Below are 22,720 nucleotides of genomic sequence, written 5' to 3'. Positions count from 1 at the left end.
CTTCTACATATGACACTCCACATACTGACACATCACGCACACTAGCACACCTTACCCAACGGGTCATGATGCACCCACACCACACACTGCCACATCTCGCACACAACTCACACCCACTTATCCGCTTTGCACAGACACAATAATATTACCTCTCTGTCATTCATCCAACCCCCTTTTTTTTCTTTTTTTCTTTTCTTTTTTTTTAAATCAAGAGCTTAGAGGTCAGGGGCTAAGCTACTCAGTCCAACCATTTTGGATGAGAGTGATCAGCTTCGCTAGCCCCTGAGTGGCATTATGTATGCAGGAAACTCCAACCACCCTTGGCTGGAAACTCTTACTGCCCCCATTCGGTTGGAGCTTTAACTCACTAGATCACTCGGCATCCGTTTGGATACATGGTTACTACTCAGCGAAATAAATTGGTCCTGGATTATAGGAAACCAGTTTAGCTTGTCACTCAGTGTAGAATCTCCTGAAGCTTGCACCACATTATTAACACCGTCACAAAACCTATTGCCATTGTCGTCAACTTCCCGTAACTATCCTTTCGGCGCTGGTGAGGGACGCCTTCACTTCGTTGCTAGATTCGCTCGGTTATATAAACATCCCTCAGCTTCCTCCCTTTGCCCCGAAAAGTGGATGATGGGTTGCAGGAGAAGGCCAGCTTCAGCCTGCAGTCCACCAGACTCACGGTCAGATAAGACGGGGACAACAACAACCATAACAAGAACAACAACAATTAAATCGTTCCCCTTGTGACTGAGAATGCAGGTACTGCACAGAGTACTATTTTTTAAAACCGTGACATAACCGTTGTAACAAATCTCCAGCGTAACTGTGACACAGCTCTTCAAAATACCTATCCACCACCACCACCACCACCACCACCACCACCATCATCATCATCATCAGTATCATAACTGTTTCCCGGTCATAAATGGGTTGGTTATATCTTGTTTTATCCCCAGAAAGTTGTTTATATCCCACAAAAAACGGTTTGGCATAACTGATAAATATTATTTACCTTAACCTTTAATCCCCTCGCATTAATGACTTTAAGCTTGTTCTTGCTGTCTCAAGGCGACTTTGTTCAGTTTAGGAGAGATTTCTCTAACTGTAGGGGTTAGATAGCCTTAGGTAATTCCTTCACAAGTTATCCTTTCTAAGTAAAAATTGTCTGGACGTAGAAAGAATTAGTAAAAAAAAAAAAAAAAAAAAAAAAAACTGATCCAATTTCATAACACATCTAGTCTAAAACTGAAACAATCAAGACAGTGTTCATACGAAGAAGTATCAAGAAGAACGTTGCCTTATTTCAGCTTACCTAAGATAATTTGCTCAGCTTAAGGAATCCCTTCCCGCACGCTCGCACTGCCAACGGGTCAAAATTCTCTTAATGGTTGTAGTTCAAGGTCCATATGACCTTGGTACAATGTAACTACCCTAAACACCCACACTCCAGCACCACATGTGCCATCCACCCGCCTTCTTGCCCTTGTTGCTGTCTGACTGCCCTCCTACAGCCTATTTAGTAACCATAACCACCTAACCACCAGGCGGTAGCTCAGTCGGTAGAGAGGTGGCCTGCAGTCCTACCGGACCCATGTTCAAATCCCCGCTGGGGCAGGGAACAGTTTATGGATTTGAATGTAATAAAAAGTAGATTTTACTGATCTACCAGAAGACCCGCCGACATGTCGTAAAAATACCCCCGGTAATACCAATACACCAATCCTGTATGAGACAGCCCTAGCATGTATTCAGTATGGACGGTGGGTGTTAGCGCCGAAGTGGTGACATGTAGAGGTGTATGAAATGTAGGACTACTGGGCCTTGGGAGCAGGCTGTGAAGTCCATGCCCGGAGTCGGACACAAAATATATATATATATATATATATATATATATATATATATATATATATATATATATATATATATATATATATATATATATATATCCGCAGCAACATTCTCCACTTACCTGTTCTGACTACCCATTCCACACTCCCGCATATGAATTTCTCCTCCTAACTACGGTCTGACTACGGACTACGCAGAGTAACCATACATTCTCTGTGAAATTTCCCCTAACAACCGAATCCACTCTCTCGAAACCAATTTCTCATAACTGCTGTAGAATCACCCTAACTGCTCTCCCGCAGTTAGATTTCTCCTCCAGACTGTTGTCCAACTACCTCCCTGCAGCCAGTTTCTCCTCTTAACTACTATAACCTTTCTCCAACAGTTACATTTTTTCTTAACTACGATCTAACTTCCCTAACGATCTTCCCACAGGTAAATTCCTCCTAAAGAAAACTAATTTAAACTAACCTAAGCTCAGCTAATCATAATTAAATAAACCCAATTATCCTTCTGTTGCCATATTCTTTTCTAAATACTTGCTAACCACCTTAACCATTGCCAGAACATTTTATTCAGCTTTAGGGGAACCTTTCCGATCTGAGGGGGTTATATTTAGCTTTCATTAATATTTTCACCTGTTCAGGTCCTTGCAAATTCAAGAAAATCGTCTACTGACGTCAAAGCTAAAGTATAAGTTACTCTACTACCCAAGTTGTATAGTGGTTAGAATGATCAAGTCGAACCCGTATAGGTCAGATTACCATAGGTTAATGGAGGTTTGTCGATTGTGTACTGTAATGTCGTCAGGGAAATTAGGCTGGACTGCGGTTACATACCTTCGGCCCTGCAGCCTGCACCTCGAGGGTGTAATGTGGGATTAACTGCTACCTTTACTACCTTGACTTCTCTCTCTCCTGCAGGATATGAATGAGCCAGCCAACTTTGGAACCAACGAGGAGCGCCCCTGGAACTGGCCAGAAGAGTTCACAGAAGACTGGAGCTTGAAGTGTCCGCCTTCCAACTGGGATGACCCACCCTTCCCCACCGCTGCAGCTACGGTGTGGGGCAAGAGGTAAGGGGGTAGGAGGGAAGGAGAAAGTGAAAGTGGGAGGGACAGAGGGGGAGAGGGAGGAAAGAATGAGGGAAAGTTGGAAAAGAGGGTACGACGGATGGAAGAGTGTCATGAGATACGGTAAAAAAAGTGGGGAAGGAAGTAATAAGGAAGGGGAAAAGTGAGGGAGAAAGGGAAGAAAGAAGGGAGAGAAGAAAAGGAGAAAGGGAGGAACTAGGGAGGATGAAGAGGAGGGAGGAAAGGAGAAAAATGGAGGGAGGGAGGGAAAACTTCAGCCTCAGGTTAAGTATCCGAGTTCTAGCTGATATAACCCACCTATTCCAATCGCTGCTGCTACAGTGTGAGGCAAGGAGTGAGATGAAGTGAGGGAGGAAGGGAGGAAGAAAAGGTACGAGAGGGGGAGAGAAGAAAATGATGAGGACGGAAAGCGGAAAGAAACAGAAGGTTGAACGGGAAGAATCTGAATAAAGTGGGAATGGAGGAGAGGAAGGCAGGGAGGGATGGAGGGAAAAAAGGAGGGAAGTACGAAAAGCTGAGGAAAAATAGTAGGGTGGAGGAAAGTGGGAGCCTCAATTGTTCGAATTCGAGCTGGGACGAGTTGCCTTTTCCTCCAGCTGCGGTTGTAGAGCAGGAAGTGAGAGAGGAGAGAAGTTTGGAGGAGGAAAACGAAGGTACGAGGGAGGGGGGAAAGACTAGTACAAAGCAGGAAAGAAATAAAACAAGAAAAGAACGGAAGTGAGGTGAACGGAAGACAAACCTGGAAGAACTTAAGGAAGTGGGAAGGAGGAAGGACAAAAGGAGGGAAGAAAGCAAGGTAGGGGAGACGGAAAAAATCTGAGGAAAAAGAAATGGGAGAAGACAGGGAGGAAGAGAGTGGTGCAGGTAGAAGAAATAACAGGATAAAAGAAGTGGAAGGGAGGGAGGTCCGAATATAGGTTATGTGGCAGAACTCGAGGTGATCTGCCTCTGTCTATCGCTGTTACTGTAGTGTGTGTGGGTAGGCGGGGATGGAAGTGGTAATGGCAGAGGACAGGGAAGCTTCTTTGATGAACTCCTTCAGCTCGATGATATGTGTATTTTATTCTGACCACTGAACGCATGATCTGATAATGTATAGGGGAAACATCTCGTGGTGAAGCGGATAATAAAAAAGCTTCATCAAATTCCTCCAGTTCTAAGAGTCTGTCAAAAGGTACGGTAAACATAATCACCAGGAAACAGCGAGGATGGCATCAAAATTACGTTATGGGATTGAGGAGGTTAAAAGAGCTATTCCTGGCACAGTAACAACAGGGGTCATTCTGAGAGGAGGATGAAGGGAAAGCATGAAGGACGAACCAAACCCTGCCATCATATTAGGAGAATTTTCTGGGCGTTACATATAATATAAGGAGACCGACCTTAACCATCCAAGTCACACCCTTCAGCTCCAACCTTGGCTTTTTTTTATCTGATACTTCGCTTGGAAATAGACTTTTAGTCTTGGTTTAAGTTTTGTCTGCAAAAACTGAAGTGGAATTCTTATTTAATATTAGTTTTTCATTGATCTCATTCGGGGTATTTAATATTATATTTGAACTTCACAGTCTCCATATTTTTCGCAGGGCCAAGAATACCTGATAAAGGGTTACATGTTTGATATATCTGGATCTTAAATCGGAACTAACACAGCCTTATGGACACACACACACACACACACACACACACACACACACACACACACACACACACACACACACACACACACACAAATAAATAAATAAATAAATAACTAAACAGCGTCAGCAGTGAATGTGTCAAGGCAAAATGATAAAGGTGGCTGTGAGAATCTTCCCCACGTGCCACGGTGAGAGCTTGTTACGTATTCTCGTAGATTAAGGATGCTTCCTAACACTTTTTCCTGAGTGACTCATTTTGCTTATTACACCTTACTGTCCTTATCCTTGTTTCATAGATCACTCTCATATCGCCATACTCTGCATAAATAACGTACAAAAGGATACAAAGCAACCATATCCCAAAACAAATCGCTAAGGAAGATGCGTTAGGGAGTTTGCTTACTCGACGAGGATACGAACCCTTGTGCCTGTGAGGTGGCATCGTGGGGGACTGGAGGGGGTGCAGTGTAATCAAATGTGCAGAGATAATTCGGAAAAGCAATAATTTGAATCACCAGCCATCATAAACGTACGACGGAGAGAAAAAGGACAAATTAGATTATGCAAATACTACTACTACTACTACTGCTAATGATGATGATGATGATGGTGGTGGTGGTGATGATGATTTTTTTTTTTTTTTTTTTTATGTGTCCGACTCTGGGCATAGGCTTCACAGCCTGCTATCAAGGCCCAGCAGTCCTCCTACATACCATACACCTCTACATGTCACCACTTTTGGCGCTAACACCCACCGTCCATATTGAATACATGCCAAGGCTGTCTCATACAGGACTGGTGTATTGGTATTAGCGGGGGTATTTTTACGACATGTCGGCGGGTCTTCTGGTAGATCAGTAAAGCCTGATTTTAATGAAATTCAAATCCTTAAACTGTTCCCTGCCCCAGCCGGGATTTGAACCTGGGTCCGTTAGGACCGCACGCCACCTCTCTACCGGTTGAGCCACCTCTCCACCGGTTGCATTAATAATAATAATAATAATAATAACTAATAATAATAATAATAATAATAATAATAATAATGATAATAATAATAATAAATAGAGCTCTGAAATTGATAAGGCAGTAATGAAAGAACTCCACATTCCATATGAAAATATTTTTGTTATCATTGCAGATCTAATATTAATGGAATTTCGGTGTGACTCAAAGTTTTTTACTGATTTTGATCTGTGACCTTGAGATCACGGTCAGGGTCTTTCATCCGATGCAGATCATGTTCACTGATGACCGCTTACATTTCCACCGAGTTTGGTCAAAATCGGCCAAATTGTTTCAGATTTAGCACTTTTAGGCATGAGACGGCCATATTTATTTTCTCCAGTATCTCAAAGAGTATTTGTTGGATCTCAGTATCAATATCAGTATCAATACTAGTATCAATACTAGTATATCAGTACTAGTATATGTTAACGACTACATACTGGAACATTTACAAAGCAATCGATTCTGTAGTTTTTGCTGCGCAGGAGAGCAAAAGTTGAAAAAATAACATAGAGGGCGCTAGTGCGTCGCTGGTGCTAAGAAAAAGAGATTGTGCCAAAAGAAGCCTGCAGCCAACATACATCATTCCTGAAAGTTTCAAGTCTCTTATCTCGAACGGTCTTGGAATGCCAGCCTTCTGGATCTCCCCCCCCCAAAAAAAAAAAAAAAATAAATAAATAAATAAAATAAAATAAAATAAATAAATAGTTAAATAAATAATATCTACAATATCAATATGAATTCCACAGAATGTGAAAATAATACCCTAACTATGCAATATCAACAACAACTAAAACCACCACCACCACCACCACCACCACCACTACTGCTACTACTACTGCTACTGCTACTGCTACTAATTATAATAATAATAATAATAATAAATAAGAGAAATAACAAATTCGTAGCCTTAGTTCACAGAGGTACGACTACGTTCAGTAGTTCGTTTACACTCGAAATTGTGCCCAAGCCTAATTGAATCTTGCTAAGCTTATCATCAATAACTTCCTGTATAAGTTCTTTGCTCCAAAAGCGTAAAGGAATTGCTGTCCGGGAGAGTTTGTGTCAGAGGTGGGTGGGAGGAGGAGGAGGAGGAGGAGGAAGGGGAGACCGAGGACGAGATGGAGAACGTACAGTGCGAGAGTGGTGGGTACGTTATTGAAAGGGGACAGATGCACTTGGAGGATCTTTTGTCCAGGCTTCTCTTTACAGGATGCTGCGTTAGGTTATAAATAGACAGACAATTAAATACATAGACAGACAAACAAACACACAGACAGATAAAAAGATAGACAGATAGATAGATAGACAGACAGATAGATGGCGATAGACAAATGGATAATCTTCGTAGAGAGAAAAGGCCAAACTTCCCGGTGCATATAATTGTCCAATATTGCTTGCCAACACAATAAAGCTAATTTACTCCTGGTTAATTAAGTCGTTCCAGTAATTAGTGACTCAACGCTCGCTCTCTTGGCGGCGATAATTTTTGTCCAGGCAGATTTTAACCCTTTCAGTATGGTGGCGTCTGTTGTGTAATTATTCTCACTGTTGCCAGACGATTTTATTCAGCTGAGGAGAGACATCTGGTAATGAGGGGTTCAGCACTAAACTTCATTGCTAATCAACTTCACTTTGGAAATCCTCTTCTTCCCTGGAAAAAAAAATCAGGAGATATCAAGAATGAGATACAGTAGTCCTCACTGTACTGAAAAGGTTGTCTCCCTTCACTGGTATGACGAGTTTCTTCATATTACTCGTGCTACTGCCCTGTGCTGAGAATCGATAGACCACGTGTATATCGCTTCACCCAGTGGCAGCTGTCCATGTGTCGCGGTCTTAATTAATTTCCTATTTTCTGTCTCTAATACAGATATACAAACGCAGGATTTCACTTCATTCTCACTCTGCCTCCTGGCACTGTTCCTTCCAGATTCACATCAGGGACTTTCTTGAGTCAGTCATCCTCCTCTTCTCTAAAAGCGTCGAGACCAAGGTATAAATTATCTTATCCTTTAGGGTCAAATTACCTTTATGATATTTCTTTTGCCAATCTGTCTTGCAGCACATTATTCACAGTTCTCCCACTCCTTGAGATGTTGCTCATCCATCGCTACATTCACATACCTGTGTGTTTCAGTCTGCATTATCCTCTTTGCTCACATGCCAAGTCTCAGTGCCGTACAGCATATTTCTGCTCACACATGTTTTGTACAAAAAGAGAACCCTTGTTAAGAAAGGAGAGGCAGCATTTCTCTAAAAACCTTACATGAATTTCTTATTCTGGCAATGGAGCTGTCCTCTACTGCTCCTTCCACTCTCAGTATGTCCCTTATATAGCAACGCTCCTCCACCCAGTTTACGTGGCTGTCTCCATAATCGACATTTTCCATCCTATCGTCCACAGGCCGGATACCTCTACAGATCGCACGCTGAAAATTTTTCACATCCTGCAGTCTGTCTCGAACACCACTCCATCTTGTGTGGGTCCGACGACTTTGTATTACATATGATACAGGTTTTCTCAACTTCCTTTTTGTTCACAACACTGGACAACACAACTGATTTTACGATATTACGTCCTTCACATCTGCTGACTATGACCTTAGTTTTATCAGTTTAAGCTTTCAGTCCCTTTGCTTCCGTTCCATTCCTCCACCTTTCAAACTTCTCTCTGGCTTTCTCTGTTCAGTAACTAAACTAAATCATCAGCATGTAACACTTTCTAAAGTAACCCACTTCAAAACATTCTCAACAATGCTTAGAGGGCTGAGCTGAACAACAATTGACTCAGGACTGAATCTTGATGCACGGTAGTTTTGTTTAGAGTTTCAGACTACGAAGGAACTCTCATATTCAGAGACACCCCATCACCACAGGCAGTCATCCTTATATTGAATCAATTCTTTTGGTGGCAGCAAAAATAAAACAACAGACATGGTTAAGATAATTGAGTTAAAGAAGACCCGATGGAAGGAGGGAATGAATGAAACTTGAGAATGGGAAGATGAAAGGTTAAAGCAATGCCTATTTAGTGCACGAGGATCATAAGGGTGGATAAAAAGATTGTGTTAAATATTCCCCTGCAACACAACCCGCATGTGATACTTCGCTGTCGGTCCCCAACTGTGGGTTATTGATAGGTAAACTGAGATAAGGGGGTAACAACTCTTGTCCAACAATCATGTCGGCCCGGAAATTAAACGCGGGTTCCTTCAGTAGCGTCATCGTAGCGAAATTACTGACTCTTCACTATATTTATATGATGGTAATTTGACGGTAGTAACAATGACATACAAAAGACATCAGCATATTTACACGGCTAAAAGAGACAAGCGAAAGAGGAAACAAGTAAGAACTAAGGAAAAAAACATTGGGTAGAGACTCCATCGGTCATGCTCCAGCCTGTAAATTGCAGCATCCATCACAGAACTTTGCATTAAAATGTACCCCCTCCCCTCCCTCTCCCTCTGTCTGTCTGTCTGTCTCTCTGTCTCTGTCTTTGTCTCTGTCTGTCTGTCTGTCTGTCTGTCTGTCTCTCTCTCTCTCTCTCTCTCTCTCTCTCTCTCTCTCTCTCTCTCTCTCTCTCTCAGGTTTCCAGCAGCTTCTCACAACAACTGTTCTCCTCCTCTCTTCCCATTTCCTCCCTCGCCCACTCCCTTCCTCACCCGCTTGTTTCCTCTCTCCTCAGACTCTCCGACAAGACTCTGTGTATGGTAGCGAGGCAGGGTGAGGAGAGAGAGCTTCTTCACTACGATGTCCACAACTTGTATGGATGGTCTCAAACTCCACCTACACTGCGGTAAGTACAGGGCTAATATTTACGATTTCCTTGAGGTTATATTAAGTGTACCATTAGCTGTGTATATGTTATGGGGAAGTTGTGTAACCAGTGATTTTATGAAGTTCCCAGTGAGCTCGTGAAATGAGTTTAAATTATGATGGGTTAATTAAGGTTAGGTTAATTTAGGCTGCGGGCAGGGTTAGGCTGGGGTAATCTAGGTTAAACTTAGGTTAGGTTAGGCTAGGTTAGTTGGGTTAGGTTAGGCTAATTTAGATGTACGCTTAACTTAACTTGGCAGTCATCTAAATTAACCTAACCTAACCTAAACTTAACCCAGATAACTCCAGCCTAACCTAACAGCAGCCTAAATTAACCTAACCTTAATTAACCCATCCCAGTTTAAACTCGCTTCACGAATTCAGTAGGGACTTCATGAAATCACTGGTTACACAGATTCCCTGTAACATATACATAGCTTCACTCACACAGCCAGCAGCCACCTGTCAAACAAAGTGGAGTGAGAATTCTTTAGATTAAGTTGTATAGAATATTACTTGTATATTCTCACGTTTTCCCTCATACTGTAACTACCTAACAGTTCGCAGCCAAATAGAATTCTTATTCTTGTACTCCTGTTATGCATACGATTCCTTGTTTATTCCTTTGTCTTCACTAATACAACTTATTGTACGGACACTTGTTATTCAAACCAAAATAAATAGTGAACTGACGAAATACTGTACAAAAAAAAAAAAAAAAAAACGATTTCTGATAACACTGAGTTGTTATAAAGACAAGAGGCTCTATGAATACCAGACCGAATTCTCTCTCTCTCTCTCTCTCTCTCTCTCTCTCTCTCTCTCTCTCTCTCTCTCTTTCATTTTCTATGGCAAACAGTAAAAAAGTCAATGTGCTCTGCAAGACACTGCTGTATCTCACACAAACCTTACTCTGCTGTACTTCACACTGTCACACATTGCAGTACCACACCTCTCAATACCACACCTTATAAACCCCTTGCGTTTCAGTCCGACATACCTCACCGCTATTACTATCACCACACACAAGCAACCAACACCACACACTTCCAAACCACGTATAGCCACATCTCAAACCGCAACATCTCACACAGCCACACTTCACACTTCCACATCACACACTGCTGCTACACGCACAACACATTGCCTTGCCACATCATCTACTGCCACATTTTAGACTGTCACACTACACACTGCCACATCTCACACTACCACACCATATACGTTGCCACACCACATACTGCTACATCTCACACTGCCACCCCATATACTGTCATACTAAACACTGCCACATCATACACTACCACACCTTACACTGCCATCCCATATACTGTCATACTAAACATTGGCACCACGCACTAGCACACCACACACTTTCACACGTCACATAGCCATTTCTCACACTGCCACACTGCGTTACAATACCACACTGCCACTACAGATTTCCACACTTCATATTTCTGCACATCACACTGCCACACCACACACTGCAAAATTGGACACTGCCACACCTCACTCTAACATCACTGAGTCACATCTCAGTCAAATCATAGACTCCCCCACCTCACAGCGCCACACCTTACACAACCGCATTTTACACTTCGAATAACACACTTTCACACCAAAAACTGCCACATTATTGACTGGCACACTCCATACTGCCACACTACAGCTGCTAACTTCACACAAACATACCAAACACTACCTAACCACCACACTGCCACACCTCATTCTGCTACATCCCACACTTCCACACAGTACGTCACACCACACACTGCCAAAAAATCACACTGCCACAACTCACACTGTCACACCATATACTGTTACAGCTCATAGAGCCACGACACCTCACATGGTCACACCTCACACTACCCTACTTCACATTGCCACACCACACGGTGCCACACCACACGGTGCCACACCACACATTGCCATACCACACCCAGTCACACCACACATACCACAAAATTTTACTGTTTCATTTCACACAGCCACATCATATACTGATACACTTATCTCTGCCGCAACACATACTGCCACATCTCACGCTGCCATACCACACAGCACCCCTCCACACACCACCCCCCCACACCCCCCCCCACACCACCACACGTCACACTGCCACATCACACACAACCGCAACAAACGCTGCCACACTCATACTGCCACACACACATTACCATACCTCACACTGGTACACTGCACACTAGCGCAACATATGAACTACACCACACACCGCATAGTAAGATCATCAAGCACACTGTCTTACCACACAGTGCATCACAACTCATGGTTACATCACACATTGCCACAGGTCTCTCAATCTTGTCTACACCAAACCCTCCTCCTATCATCATGTATTTATTAAATTAATTTGGCGTGGTAATGGTAATGGATAATTTACATCCTCATGTAGGTACTGTATATCCTCTTAGCGGATCCTGCTAGCGGCAGGGGCCGGCCTAGGAACGCTATGGTCTCGAGTCACTGAGTCACTGGTAGTACACAGGAGAACTGAGACTAGAGTCTCGAGGGCGGCTTCAGCAATCTTCCCTGTATCTAACTGGATGCTAGGCGATGATGAGATGATCATGCCAGCCGAAAGCTGACAAGAGTTCTTTTGAGGTCTCTTTTTAGGCCGTTTTATGTATCATACGCCAACCAGCCCCTTACCCACGATATATCGTGCCCTTACCTGTCAGTGAGACCAAACCTCGGTAGCACCACTGCAGTTTCTGCGATCTTATTTCTAGATCTCTGTGTATAGAGCCTCCAGGTACATAAGATGTAAAAAATACATTGTGTACGTCGCAAAAAACAAAAACAAACTAGAAAGCAATCAGAGAGCGCATACCTCCGTCAATGCCGGATCAGGATCCGCCCCCAAATTTAATAAATTCTTTCTTGGCCTATGGCCCACGGTTCCACAAAATTTCATTGAAATTAACTGAGAACTCATATTTAGCGGGATACACAGGATCCGGATCTGTCCCAAATTTAGTCAAATATTTTTTGGCCCATGGCCCACCCTTCAACAGAGTTTCACTGAAATTCATTGAGAACTTTTGGAGATATCGTGTGGACAAACAAATGAACAGACAAACATAGGTGAACACATAACCTCCTCCAACTTCGTTGGTGGACGTTACAACTACAAAGACAAGTAAATTGACACAAACAAATGGTAATTTTTTTTTTTTTTTTTTTTTTTTAAGCTTGACCTCAGACATCTCATACCAGGCTAATCTAATCTCCCCTCCCCCCTGTGTGTGTGTGTATGTGTGTGTGTGTGTGTGTGTGTGTGTGTGTGTGTGTGTGTGTGTGTGTGTGTGTGTGTGTGTGGTGTGTGTGTGTGTGTGTGTGTGTGTGTGTGTGTGTGTGTGTGTGTGTCTGTGTGTGTTAATGGGGAAACATTAACTGTTCCTCACCCTCCCTCTCTCCTTCCCCTAATCCCTACTAATTAATGACAAACAGGTATATGAAATATATGTCTCTGTTTCGTTTAGTAATTCCTCTTGGAGCGTCCGGCAAATACAGTGAACACTGTTTTAGTTACGTGGCGACTGTTTACGATTTCTGCTTTGTACATAGAATCAACTGGATTTAGTGAGAATGAAATGTTTTATTTACTGCATTGCATTGAATAAATTTATTATTATTATTATTATTATTATTATTTGTAGTAGTAGTAGTAGTAGTATTAGTATTAGTATTATTTAAATCCACAGACAACACAGAATTTCTCTTTGCTGATTTGAGACGCCACATATACGAGTATGAGAACGATGCGTGCTTACTTACTTGTTCTTCTTTTTGTTCTGCAAGAAAATTCAAAGTTATACCACAGGCACTCCCTTACTGGCCAACCTACAACACTAATCTTCACAGGCTGTAGTCCCGGCCATGTTCCACCACTCGACCATCACCCCCAGCCCATCTTGGCCACACCTCTCCAGCCTCACTACCCCTTTTCTATTCTTACCACATTAAGCTTCTGTGGGAGATCTGTGACTTAAACCTCTTCACCATTAATGTCATCCTCTTCCATTATTCATTATAAACAGAGAATATTCGCCTTGATCTGATGCTCCATCCATTCCCATCTTAGTCCACTCCTCCCAGTCCTATCTGCTAACCCTAGTCACTTTTTTGCTTCCTCGCTGTCGATACGCGGGCTACCTACGGCGCCAGTCTACAGCATACCTTTCCGGCACGTCCCCACCAGCCACCACCACCCCATCCATGGCATCTCCCCAGCTCTACGCCATCCACACCATGCAATTCTCCTCTAATGTCGTATATCCTGAACTGATATGACTGGCCTCGACTAGATGTGCAGGTCCTGAATGTGTCTATCAGAACCTGAATCGGCATAACTACAACTCAGCCTGAATGATGTTAAGGACCTAATTAGACCTATATTATCCTGATTAGTCTAACTGGACCTAAATGGACCTTACTGAAACTACATGACCGTTAATGGACTGGAGTTGGCCTAAATGGAGATGGATATGCAAGGGCTAATGGAACATGAACGGTACAGGTGATGAGAGGCCCATTATAATGAAGGCGTGATACATATCTCTCTCTTCTTCTCTGTCATGCCATTTTTGCGCTGGCACACGATGTTACTCAGCTTATGATGGTTTAATGTATATTTATATCTATAATTATTTATTTGTTTATTTATTTATCATCTATGAGTATATTCCTGCTTATTTCATTTATCAGTCTGTCTTTCCATCTATCTATCTGTTTATATCTATCTATCTATATACGAGTATATATATCTTCATCTATCTATCTATTTATATTATACAAGGTGTTCATAAAGTCCTGGAACGGTTTTAAATATTTATCTAACCAAAACCATCAGGGATAGAGGCGGATTTTTGCATAATATGAAGTATACAATAGAGTTTTCTTACATGAGTTACAAAAGTTCAATGTGGAGTTTAGCTCGCTGGATTTCACTGGAGTTTAGATGTGTGCTAATTGCTGAACGGGAAGTTTCCAGGCAGATGAGCCGATTGTTGCCACCTCGGTCTCCTGATGTTACCCCCTTTAGATTTCTTCCTTTGGGGGTATGTAAAAGATGAAGTCTACAAAACACCTGGCACAAACATCGACATCCTTCGTGAACGGATAACGGAAGCCATACGTCAGGTCACCGGTGATATGCTGAGAGTCGCATGGCAAGAAATCGATCGTCGGTTGGATGTGCTGAGGGCCACAAAGGAGCCCACATTGAGCTTTTGTAACTCATATAAGAAAACTCCATTGCGTACTCCATATTATGCAAAAAACCGCATCATTCTATCCATAATGATTTTGTCTGTATTTCCTGCTGCCTATGATCTCCAGTCTTTCAAACGCAGTGTGTCCAGGCATCTCGAAATGATCGGATCTTGAATTTGGCTCTCTCTGGCATTTGTTTTTCTCTTGGAGGGAACTGTTATTCCGGGCTCATGGCCTTTGGTTCCTTCTTCCTCGAATAAAAAAAATATAAACTAAAATAAAATTCAGGGACTTTACGAACACCTTGTATATATTTTACAGGGAATTTGTGTACCCAGTAATTTCACGATATCCCCAGGAAATTCGTGAAATGAGTTTAAATTAGGATAGGTTAATTCAGGTTGGATAAATTTAGGCTGCCGTTAGGTTAGGCTGGGACAATCTAGGTTAAATTTCTGTAATGTTTGGCTAGGTTAGTTAGGTTAGGTTTGGTTAGGTTAATTTAGATGAATGCTAAGTTAGGCTGTGTTATGCGTTCATCTAAATTAACGTAACGTAACCTAACCTAACTAACCTAGCCTAACCTAACCTAAACTTAACCTAGATTATCCCAGCCTAACCTAACCGCAGCCGAAATTAACCTAAACTTAATTCACCAAAACTAATTTTAAACTCATTTCACGATTTACCTTGAGATTTCATGAAATCATAGTTTACACAAATTCCTTGTAACATATGTATAATTTCGATCTAAATGGAGACCTGGATGTAAACGTATATTCAACTGTTCTGGGTCGCTTATATTGGCAGACTGGGTCTTAGTAAAAATGACTTTATCTCCTATATAACCAAAGCACAGTCGATAGGGATAAATCTAACTCTTATTCTTCAGTTGTCTCGTTTTTGTGGGTCTAGAGCGCTTCAAAATGTGACTGGTCGGCGCGGTCTGGTGGTGAGTCGGTCCACCTTCCCGAGCAGTGGACGCTGGGCAGGCCACTGGCTGGGGGACAACACTGCTCGCTGGGAAGACCTCAGGAAGTCTGTCATTGGTTAATATCTTACATGTACAATCCTGAGCCAAAGTTTCCGCACATCTTCTACCCCTTCCTAGGCTGGAGTGAAGTCCAAGCCACAACGACGTATGAAACTTGCCTAAACTGTATGGGTATCAATATCAGTGTCATCATGAATTGCCGTTCTTACAGCCTGACCATGCTTCGAACTGCCATCTTAACTCGAGATAACAGGTCTTCTTTCGTTGTGACGACATTTCTCACCAGCCAGGGGTTGAGTAGAGGGTGAGCAGAAACAATGAGTCACGGTTCCTGGCCGTTGGCTTCTGCCTAGCATTTAAAAAAAAAAAAAAAAAAAAGTCTTGGAATAAGGAAACATATCTTAGCGCGTGGTTGGCCTGTGAAGAGCCGAGAATGTTCAAGGTTTAAACGATGTCTAAACGATGTATGATCCTTTTCACTCGGCCTTCTGTTCAAAGTCCTTTTGCTTTTGTGCTTTTCTGTTCTATTTCAGGATCATTCCCATGCATATATTAACTTTTTCAGCCGGAGGACGTCTTTATTATTATAGCTGTGTCATCTCAATCTGAATTTGTCGACTTCAGGGGATTTTTTTTTCAACTGGGCTGGTTTCTGACATAGCGTTTAGTAACCCCCTGACTTTATCAGATATCCTTTTCTTTTACTTGATGGTAGTCTGATTAAAATGAGAGAGACACTCATGTAATGAATGGGTTAACCTCTTTATACCCATGACGTACCACTTATCTTATTCTTAAGTGATGCATTCATCCCAGGAGAGAGATTTCGAACTGAGTGAGCTGGATGTGATCTCCACTAATGCTCTTATTATACTAGGGTGCTCAGCAATTCAAAATACAAATCGTCTGGTGGTAGTAAGAACTAAGTAGCAATTACGCCCTGCAAACGTGTGTTTAATATGGTGGTCGTGCCGAGAGCATGGGACCTAGTTATAACATTCACGGTTGCAGGTCGTTTTCTAGAGATATTGAGACTATGTAATTATATTTATAGTCTGCCCCAATGAATCATGCAGTCGATAGGCATTAATCTAAGGTATCGTCGTGCTGTGCTCAGGTATGCTGGAGTTCAACCTGTTTGGGCTGCCTTACGTGGGTGCGGACATCTGTGGATTCTTTGGGGACACAACGGAGGAGCTGTGTCAGCGCTGGATGCAGCTGGGAGCGTTCTACCCCTACAGCCGCAACCACAACCAGGCAGATGCTATTGATCACGTGAGTGTGGCCAGGGATTGGACTACATGGTAGAATAGAAATAGCGAAAGGGAAGTAAGTCCCAGTTTTGACCATAATTTCCGGAGACATCCATCCATCCATCATCCAATCCTGTGTCGCCCCACGAGGAGCGTAGGAGCCCGGGGTTAGGCAGGTTGGTCCTGATATTTAAGATGAGAGTGACCAGCCTCACTTATCCTTGAGTGGCATTACGTGAGCGATAAACCCCATCCCTTGGATATAAACCTAAACAGGCTCAGTCCGATTGGAGCGCCTTAATCACCCACTAAACCACCAGGGGCCATAATTTGGTTATATGGTTACCACCCAGCGTTGTAAATGGTTTCCTAGTGTACAGGAAACTATTTGGCTTGTCACTCAGTGTAGAGTCACCCATAGGCAGAAGGGAGAGGAAAGAATGAAGGAAAGAAAGACAGAAGAGAGAGTGTAAAGTCGCCCGTAGGCGGAAAGAAGAGGAAAGAATGAAAGAAAGAAAGAAGAGGAAAGAAGGAAGAAAGAAAGGGCAGACACCCAAAGCAGCACTGCATTGAGTGAGTGGATGGTGAGCGCCTCCACCTAGCACGTGGCGAATATAGCTCGACCTGAATAATTGAATGTCACTAATAAATGCAGTGATATACAAAAGTCAGCCATAAATCAGAGGCTTACGTACCCTTTCACAAACGTAGTTTTAAGCATTCCGCGAAAAGAGCAAAACCCAATATCTTCATGGGGTTGTGAAGTTTCTGAACATCTCTTCCTTAATGTTTTTTTTCATTTACCTCATTTACCTAAGACGTTCATATTTTGTATGTGTATTAAAGTACAAAAACGTAAAGGACATAAGAACACATCGTACTATTATGCCGGCAGGATTAAGTTAGTGGTTTATATCTGGAGATGTGAGGAACATTCTAAAAACTAACTGCCGTGCAGTGGATTAGGCCGATGTTAATATCTGTAGATGCGATGAATATTCTGGAGATTTAGGCATGTCTGCTTTATTTTCTTTCTATCATACCGTAGGAATTTGTTCTTGTCATTATTATTATTGTGTATTGTTAATTTACATGTATTACTGCGTGAGAGAATGAGGGTTCTCTCCTAGGTGCTGGAATGTTCTGGGCTGCGCTGGTGGCTGGAGACAAGAGGGGAGGGGTTAAGTCTGTCTCATATCGGGGACAGATCAGCTGAGTTTAGTCAGTGAGACAGTGAATAACGGACTGAGTGAGCTGTGCTGCGTGAGTCGAGAGTAGCGGACCTTTAGTTTGTGCGCGACAGCGAGTCAGAGGCTGTGAGCCAGTCAGACAGTGAGAGTCAGTCAATAATGGAAAATCAGTGAACAGTCAGTGAGTGAATGGCGGACGGACAGTGATAGTCCGTGACGGAGCTAGTGAGTCAGAGAGTGTAATAAGTGAAGGATGGAGTAGTACGACAGAGAGTCAAAATGTGAGAGTCGCAGTCACTGAATGGACAATTAGCGGGTAATAGTGAGTGAGGAAGAAGAGAAAAGTCAGTGTTTTGCAAGCGTACCTTAACTGTGACTAGGAGGAATAAAACCAGAAAGTGTTTAGCGGTCTTTTATTAACCGTCTGGCTTGTATGCGCGTCGTTCTCGACGTATCAACGATTTTTACGTTGTAACAGTATAGACAAATTTGCAGTGATAGAAGCCTAAGTGATTGTGTGCTTGTACAGAGAAGGATTCTTTGAAGTGTTAATAACAAGAGCCAAGTGAGGACAGCCCAAAGGACAGTCTAGTCATACGATACTACTACAACAACAACAACAACAACAACAACAACAACAACAACAACAACAACTACTACTACTACTACTACTACTACTACTACTACTACTACTACTACTACAACTACTACTACTAGTCATACGATACTACTACTACAACTACTACTAGTCATACGATACTACTACTACAACTACTACTACTACTACTACTACTACTAGTCATACGATACTACTACTACTACTACTACTAGTCATACGATACTACTACTACAACTACTACTACTACTACTACTACTACTAGTCATACGATACTACTACTACAACTACTACTCTCTCTCTCTCCCTCAGTGTATTCATAACGATGTAACTTGCTGTCTGTCTGTCTCATTTCTACACTAACCCTTCTCCCTCGTCCCCAGGATCCAGGATTGTGGCCTTCAGTGGCGAGGTCCGGCAGAGAGGCCTTAGAGATACGCTACCTCCTCCTGCCGTACCTCTACACTCTGCACTACCTGGCTCACTCCCAGGGCCACACCGTGATTAGACCTCTTTTCTTCGAGTAAGTGTACAAGGAGATAAGGAACAGTACTGATTAAAACTGAAGACAGATGATTGGGGATTTTTTTTTGCAGATTTGAGTTGATTTTGGGAGATCCGAAGGGATACTATGCACATTACAAAGGGATTTGAGTAACACTTATGCATAAATGTGTATGTATATTACGTTTTCACAAGGCTCATGTGTTCATGCAAGTGGAACAATATTTTTGTGACTGGAGTATACTGAGTAGCTCATGTGTGTTTTCTTGAGAAAATTCGAGAAAAGAAAAAGTTTTCGTCTAAAAAAAGACACTGCTATACCTCACACTGCCACACCAAGCATTACCACACCTCACACTACCACACCACATACTGCCTCACCTCACATTGCCTCACCTCACTTGAGGGAGGCTCAAAGGGTAGAGATTGGAGAGGTGGCCTGCAGTCCTAACGGATCCCGTTCAAATCCCCCCTGGGGCAAGGAACAGTTTATGGATCCGAATTTAATAAATAATAGACTTTTCTGATGTACCAGAAGACCGCCGACATGTCGTAAAAACATCCCTGCTAATACTAATACACCAGTCTTGTATGAGACAGCCCTAGCATGTATTCAATATGGACGGCGGGTGTCAGCGCCGAAGTGGTGACATGTGGAGATGTAGGAGGACTACTGGGCCTGGGGATATGCCCTGGGGATAGGCCCTGAAGTCTTTGCCCAGAGTCGGACACATTAAAACACACACACACACACACACACACACACATACACACACACACACACACACACACACATACACACACACACACACATTACGAGCACGTACGGCACTATATAGTAAATTCTATTGCGGGTACGAAATCAGATAATGCCTTTTTGTTATGAGTGACGAGGAACGAAGACGTGTTTTGTTGACTCACATAGCAGGTGGTATTTCCTCTCTCTCTCTCCCTCTCTCTCTCTCTCTCTCTCTCTCTCCCGGCCATGCCATCTCATCTACTCGTAATTGTTCACACTCTCCCTTCTCTTCGCCACAAACCCTCCTCCTCTCTTTACAATTAGTCTGTTTTCCTTCGTAACCTTCTCTCCATACCCCCAGGTTCCCCAGTACGGTCTCCACGTGGGCCATTGATGACCAGTTCCTGTGGGGTTCCTGGCTGATGGTGGCCCCCGTAGTATGGCAGGTGAGCAGCCACATTACTAGGCGCTTTAAGGCTTACCAGAGGGTGTAGGAGAAAGAGGCCGAAGGTGAATGAAAAATACTATTTCCCAAGAATAAATGTAGTGGAATGAAGTTAAGGAGTTATTTAAGATACTGATAATTAGCAATGAATAAATGAATATAGTGGAACGCAGTGGAAGGTAGTGTAACAGCAGTATTATGCCTGCATAATCTGCTTTGCTTTCCCGATGGCTGTTTTTTCCAAATTACGGGGGGAGGGGGGGAATGGTCAGAGTAGGTGGTGACCAAGAGATAAGGAGGTGGGCTGCTGGACAAATGAACGCAAGACCAATCTCGGACTGGGGCAAGGAACGCTATAGGGTTGAATATCTTTAAAATGGTCTTAACTGAGCTGCTACAAGAGTCCCGTGCAGCATAAATGCAACTGTGTATATCAGTTTTCACTCTCTCCCTGATCAGGTTCCCTCAGATCCTCTCCACAATTTCCGTTACCTGGTTTAACAGCTTCTGATACTCATAGTTGTCTTCCTCGATGACATCTCGCTTCCCCATATAAATATTCAGTCAGTTACTTAGCACCGAGATAAATTCTTACATTTGCTTGATAAGGTCGCTTAACCATCCTTACACCTTTATCATCTGAAGCTGTCGGTATTTCAGTAAGTGTAACAGGGCTACCTAATATCTCAGTATTTTGTCTATGACGGTCTTCATACTGTCGCATTCAGTGAGAGTAAATGGTCCCTGTCTTGATGCTGCTGGGTCCAAATTAACCTATTCTCAGACAAACTGCACATTCATCAGGTGATTATAATGATTCCAAGCTACTCAAAGAACTGTTCATACACATTGATCACCGACTATGCAGTATTGCTACCTTACATTTGTTTAGCTCCTTTGAATGTCACTTTTATCACCTGTACTATTCAAGTTATTCACGAGGTTGTTACATTAATTTGATGGTTTGACGTAATGTTCCATTGGCTTTATGTGTAACAGCTGATCAGAGCTCCTTACTACCATCCTTGTCCAGTTCTTGAACAATCCTCTTTCTGTTCATTACTGCCTCATCCTCCGTATCATTCTACCACCACCATAATTATATTATGCGTGGGTAGTCCTTTTTCTTCAGTCACAAACTCATTCATTTCGAAGAGGCCACGTTGCAGCGAATTCCACTGGTTCCTAAAATGGTTTAACTTGTGTTCTATTCCACTTTGCATATCGAAACGTGAAATGCACCCATGACATTCTAATTCTTCAGCTTCCACACTCTTGTCAAGATAATGATATACCCCTCCCTCTCCCCTACTTCTTCAGTAACATAAATATCTAGTTCAGTCTGGCATATTCCTCTCCTCCGAGCGTATCATACACCCAATTTGAAATAATGGGCGAGAGTGTTAGGTGGACGGAGGGATAGAAATACTGCTGTTTACAAGTACTTTTCTCAGCTATGCAAATACGTGCGTGCATTATGAAGATTCACTTGTAATTTACAGACTCCTTCCTGGACCTTCCTTAATCTGCTTTGCGACTCCAAGCTGGAGTGCATGCTAATGACCTGTTGAGAATGCCTAGTTAATGCTTCCTAAGGTTCACTTATATGCATATTTACTGAGGTAGGTGTGATCTTTCGGTAGGACTGCAGATTTTTCTTAATTAAAAAAAAAATGTTCTAACTATTCTTATGCTTGTCCTATGCATAGAACATTTTGTTCTATGCATAGAACATTCATGGCCTCTACCTGCCTTACTGACAAGGATCCTACACGTGGTGGCGGTATGTAACTTGGGTAGAGAGAAGCAATCGCAACGTCCAGCCAGGAGTCAAACCCCCTCATATTTTCCTGCCCCTCCCAGTGGGGATGGACCCTGGTCCGACCCTGGCGATGTGCTGTCTACCACATGGGGGAGGTAGTCCCCTAGACAGTGTATGAACTGTACTGTACCTGTATGATGGCCCACAGTAGCAGTGCTTACTTGTGGTCGACGGTTCTACTCTGCCAGACAGATTGGAATTAAACAACATCAACAACAAGCAACCTACAGTGTTTTACATTTGTCCCATATCTCCCAGTCTTGCCCTGTACCCATATTCCTAATCTTGCCTCACATTTATCGCAGTTGTTTATATGTTTCACTTTTGCCCAAGGCATGTCTCACCCCATATTTGAATTACCACAGCCTGGTAACATACAGGAGGAAGTTTAAAACCGTTCCCTTGTCTAGAAAGTATTGTAATGATCGTTACAAACTATTAGCAACAAAAGTGCTGCCTTCCGGTGACTGCTGTGAGCGATAAGTGATATAGTTTTTTG

General features: G+C 42.7%; 1 protein-coding gene across 1 annotated transcript in view; it reads left to right on the top strand.

Moving 5' to 3' along the window:
- The window catches only part of LOC145401975 (maltase-glucoamylase-like), a 261,779-nt gene that overhangs the window by 32,906 nt on the left and 206,153 nt on the right, over nt 1-22,720 (top strand). The window contains exons 11-16 of the mRNA XM_080274078.1: nt 2,784-2,935; nt 9,290-9,400; nt 15,574-15,707; nt 16,770-16,927; nt 19,095-19,234; nt 20,316-20,400. Coding sequence (XP_080130204.1) covers nt 2,784-2,935; nt 9,290-9,400; nt 15,574-15,707; nt 16,770-16,927; nt 19,095-19,234; nt 20,316-20,400 — 780 coding nt within the window. The remainder of the gene's footprint in view (nt 1-2,783; nt 2,936-9,289; nt 9,401-15,573; nt 15,708-16,769; nt 16,928-19,094; nt 19,235-20,315; nt 20,401-22,720) is intronic.

Source organism: Coenobita brevimanus, chromosome 57 (genome assembly GCF_032717465.1).
Source record: "Coenobita brevimanus isolate Jiangsu-jjx chromosome 57, ASM3271746v2, whole genome shotgun sequence".
Taxonomy (NCBI): domain Eukaryota; kingdom Metazoa; phylum Arthropoda; class Malacostraca; order Decapoda; family Coenobitidae; genus Coenobita; species Coenobita brevimanus.
Note: the sequence above shows the minus strand (reverse complement) of the source record. Positions and strands in the feature narration are given on the sequence as shown.